At 73.5% G+C, this 3,887-nt stretch overlaps 1 protein-coding gene across 1 annotated transcript; it reads right to left on the reverse strand.

The window, feature by feature from the left end:
• Positions 1 to 6: 6 nt before the first annotated feature.
• On the reverse strand, positions 7 to 879 carry LOC142823559 (uncharacterized; the record flags this gene model as incomplete). Its single annotated transcript, XM_075914783.1, has 2 exons — positions 7 to 479; positions 608 to 879. Coding segments are annotated over 2 exons (745 nt in total), but the record flags the coding sequence as incomplete, so codon positions are not given.
• Between the last annotated feature and the right edge of the window lie 3,008 nt (positions 880 to 3,887).

Consider the following 3,887-nt stretch of genomic DNA (forward strand, 5'->3'; position numbering starts at 1 on the left):
GGGAGCCCGCCCTGGTCGCACGATCCCGCACGCCCGGGACCACGCGCCAGCCTGGCCTGCCCCCGGCCCGCTGCAGGAGGAGCCTCCCTGGGGCTCAGCGAGGCCGCTGTCGCCGTGAGCTCCAGCAGGGCCGGGCAGGGGGCAAGCGCCAGCTCTCGGAGCTGCCCAGCCAGGCGGGATCTGCTCTGGCCCGTGGCTGGGAGAGCAGGCGCCCCCCAGGGCGGGAGGCTGGGCCGTCGGTGCTGGGCGCATGGGCCGAGCTGCTGGCGCTGTTCTGGCCAGCAGGCCCCTCCTGTCCTCGCCTGCTCCCTGCCGGCAGCCCAGCCCCTCTCCTTACCCTGGCCGAGCTCGTTCGCCTCCTTGCTCCTCTCCCGCAGCTCTTCCCGCAGCCGGGGCGAGTCGGCCGAGCCCCCCAGCTGCAGCACCAGCTGCCTGTGCCATGCCACAGCCTTGCTCAGGGCGGCGTGGGAGGCTGCACGCTCCCCCATGGTATGGGATGGCCGCCAGGCCCCAGCTTACGGGGGGGTGCACAGCCGGCTGGGGCCTACCCTGGGGCTGGGATGAGCCGGAACCGGCTCCTGTCTCGCCTGCTGGGCCCTCAAGCAGCCGCTCGTCTGCCAGGCGCCAGAGCTCCAGCAGCAGGGCCCGCGTGGGACAGCAGCCTCCACTGCACCTCCCCTGGCCAGCGCTCCCACGCCAGCACCGCCTCCCTGCTCCAGTCCCGCCGTGGGAACCGGGGGGCAGGGCCACGGACCCCAGCCCGGTGTGCTCGGCAGCTACAGACTCCTCTGGCCAGCCCAGGCTGGTGGGGCGGGCTCTGGGGTCCCAGGGGGCTGCGGCAGGCCGGCGAGAGGCGCCCTGCGGCACAGCACTGCCTTGCTAGTTTCCAGGGGTGGGGTTAACCCCTGAGGTGCTGGGGGCTCCCAAAGTTGCATCTTCCTCCCAGGCGGGAATGGCTGTGGCAGCTGGGGTGACGTGGCCTGGACTGGTGGCTCGGGGCTCCCAGTGGGGGGGCCAAGCCCTGCTCCGGCCCACCCCGAGGAGGAAGGGGCTGGGGGGGAGGGCTGGCCCTGGGAGCAGTCCCCGGGCCTGGGCACGGCCGGGTGTGGGCCCTGCGGCACAGGGGCTGCCCAGGCCCGGAGGAAGGGGGCAGCCCCAGCTGCAGTCGCTCTGCTGATGGGGCTGCCTGGCCGGCTGCCAAGGACCCAGGCTCCCTGAGGCTCAGCCTGGCCGGAGTGGGACCCTGGCCCGGTCGCTGCTTGTTCCAGCTCCTCCCCTGGAAAATCTGAGCTCATGGCTGGCCGGGTCCCAGGGGCCATGTGGAAAAGCAGCCAGAGCCCGGCCCCGCCCAGCTACCCCCTCGCACAGGGGCTGCACCGGCTAGTACCCGGCTGGCAACGCTCCCTCCCTGCCACGTGCCAAGGCCTGGGCCGTGCCCGTGGGGGGCCTCCCATCCCCCGCCAGCTCCCCAGCAGACTCCCTGGTGCCCGGGCTGGGTCAGGCCGGAGGGTCCCTCCCCCGCTCCCTAGAGCAGAGCCAGCTGGACGCCGGGCTCCGCGGGGGCAAACGTTGACTTTTAATGAGGCTTCGATTCTATACACAGCAGGGATGGGGGGGGCCCTCAGCCACAGCAGGGGAGTCCAGAGCCCGCCGGCCCCGGGAGCCGGCCGCAGGGAGCCGTGCGGTTGTGCAGAGCGAGCGAGTCACGGGGCAAAGGGGACCAGGCGTCCCGGCTGCAGGCTGCTCCCAGCGGGGGCTTGGCTTTGTGAGCAGGGCTGGAAGCAGGCCTGGCTCGCAGGAATGTGCGTCCTTTACTGCACCCCCTCCATCATCTTCAGGAACTCTGCGGGCGCAAGCAGACGAGCCCTGTTCAGGGCTGGGGGCTGGGAGCTCGGGCTGGGTTGGGGGGCTAGAGAGGGGGCTGGGCTAGGGAGGGGGCCCACCCCCCCCCACAGCATGCCACCGTGCTGGCGCTCACCAGGGAGGGGGCTGAGAGCTCAGGGGCTTGGTTGGGGGGCTAGGAGGGGGCTGGGTTGGGGGCCAGGGAGGGGGCTGAGAGCTCAGGGGTTGGGTTGGGGGGCCAGGGAGGGGGCTGAGCGCTCAGGGGTTGGGTTGGGGGGCCAGGGAGGGGGCTGAGAGCTCAGGGGTTGGGTTGGGGGGCCAGGGAGGGGGCTGAGCGCTCAGGGGCTGGATTGGGGGGCCAGGAAGGGGGCTGGGTTGGGGGGCCAGGGAGGGGGCTGAGCGCTCAGGGGTTGGGTTGGGGGGCCAGGGAGGGGGCTGAGAGCTCAGGGGTTGGGTTGGGGGGCCAGGGAGGGGGCTGAGCGCTCAGGGGCTGGATTGGGGGGCCAGGAAGGGGGCTGGGTTGGGGGGCCAGGGAGGGGGCTGAGAGCTCAGGGGCTGGGTTGGGGGGCAGGAAGGGGGCTGGGTTGGGGGTCAGGGAGGGGGCTGAGCGCTCAGGGGCTGGGTTGGGGGGCCAGGAAGGGGGCTAGGTTGGGGGGCCAGGGAGGGGGCTGAAAGCTCAGGGGCTGGGTTGGGGGGCCAGGGAGGGGGCTGAGAGCTCAGGGGCTGGGTTGGGTGGCTAGGGAGGGGGCTGGGTTGGGTGGCCAGGGAGGGGGCTGAGCGCTCAGGGGTTGGGTTGGGTGGCCAGGGAGGGGGCTGAGAGCTCAGGGGCTGGGTTGGGTGGCCAGGGAGGGGGCTGAGAGCTCAGGGGCTGGGTTGGGGGGCCAGGAAGGGGGCTGGGTTGGGGAGCCAGGGAGGGGGCTGAGCGCTCAGGGGCTGGGTTGGGTGGCTAGGAGGGGGCTGGGTTGGGGGGCCAGGGAGGGGGCTGAGCGCTCAGGGTTGGGTTGGGTGGCCAGGGAGGGGGCTGAGAGCTCAGGGGCTGGGTTGGGTGGCCAGGGAGGGGGCTGAGAGCTCAGGGGCTGGGTTGGGGGGCCAGGAAGGGGGCTGGGTTGGGGAGCCAGGGAGGGGGCTGAGCGCTCAGGGGCTGGGTTGGGGGGCAGGAAGAGGGCTGGGTTGGGGGGCCAGGGAGGGGGCTGAGAGCTCAGGGGCTGGGTTGGGGGGCCAGGAAGGGGGCTGGGTTGGGGGCCAGGGAGGGGGCTGAGCGCTCAGGGGCTGAGCGCTCAGGGGCTTGGGTTGGGGGGCCAGGGAGGGGGCTGGGTTGGGGGGCCAGGGAAGGGGCTGAGAGCTCAGGGGCTGGGTTGGGGGGCTAGGGAGGGGGCTGGGTTGGGGGGCCAGGGAAGGGGCTGAGAGCTCAGGGGCTGGGTTGGGGGCTAGGGAGGGGCTGGGTTGGGGGCCAGGGAAGGGGCTGAGAGCTCAGGGGCTGGGTTGGGGGGCCAGGGAGGGGGCTGGGTTGGGGGGCCAGGAAGGGGGCTGAGAGCTCAGGGGCTGGGTTGGGGGGCTTAGGGAGGGGGCTGGGTTGGGGGGGCCAGGGAAGGGGCTGAGAGCTCAGGGGCTGGGTTGGGGGCTAGGAGGGGGCTGGGTTGGGGGGCCAGGGAGGGGGCTGAGAGCTCAGGGGCTGGGTTGGGGGGCCAGGGAGGGGGCTGGGTTGGGGGGCCAGGAAGGGGGCTGAGAGCTCAGGGGCTGGGTTGGGGGGCTAGGGAGGGGCTGGTTGGGGGCCAGGGAGGGGGCTGAGCGCTCAGGGGCTGGGTTGGGGGGCCAGGGAGGGGGCTGAGCGCTCAGGGGCTGGGTTGGGGGGCTAGGGAGGGGGCTGAGCGCTCAGGGGCTGGGTTGGGGGGCCAGGAAGGGGGCTGGGTTGGCTGGGCCCAGGTGAGGGGGCTGAGCGCTCAGGGGCTGGGTTGGGGGGCCAGGGAGGGGGCTGAGCGCTCAGGGGCTGGGTTGGGGGGCCAGGAAGGGGGCTGGGTTGGGGGCCCAGGGAGGGGGCTGAGCGC

This window comes from Pelodiscus sinensis, unplaced genomic scaffold (genome assembly GCF_049634645.1).
Source record: "Pelodiscus sinensis isolate JC-2024 unplaced genomic scaffold, ASM4963464v1 ctg264, whole genome shotgun sequence".
Classification (NCBI taxonomy): Eukaryota; Metazoa; Chordata; order Testudines; family Trionychidae; genus Pelodiscus; species Pelodiscus sinensis.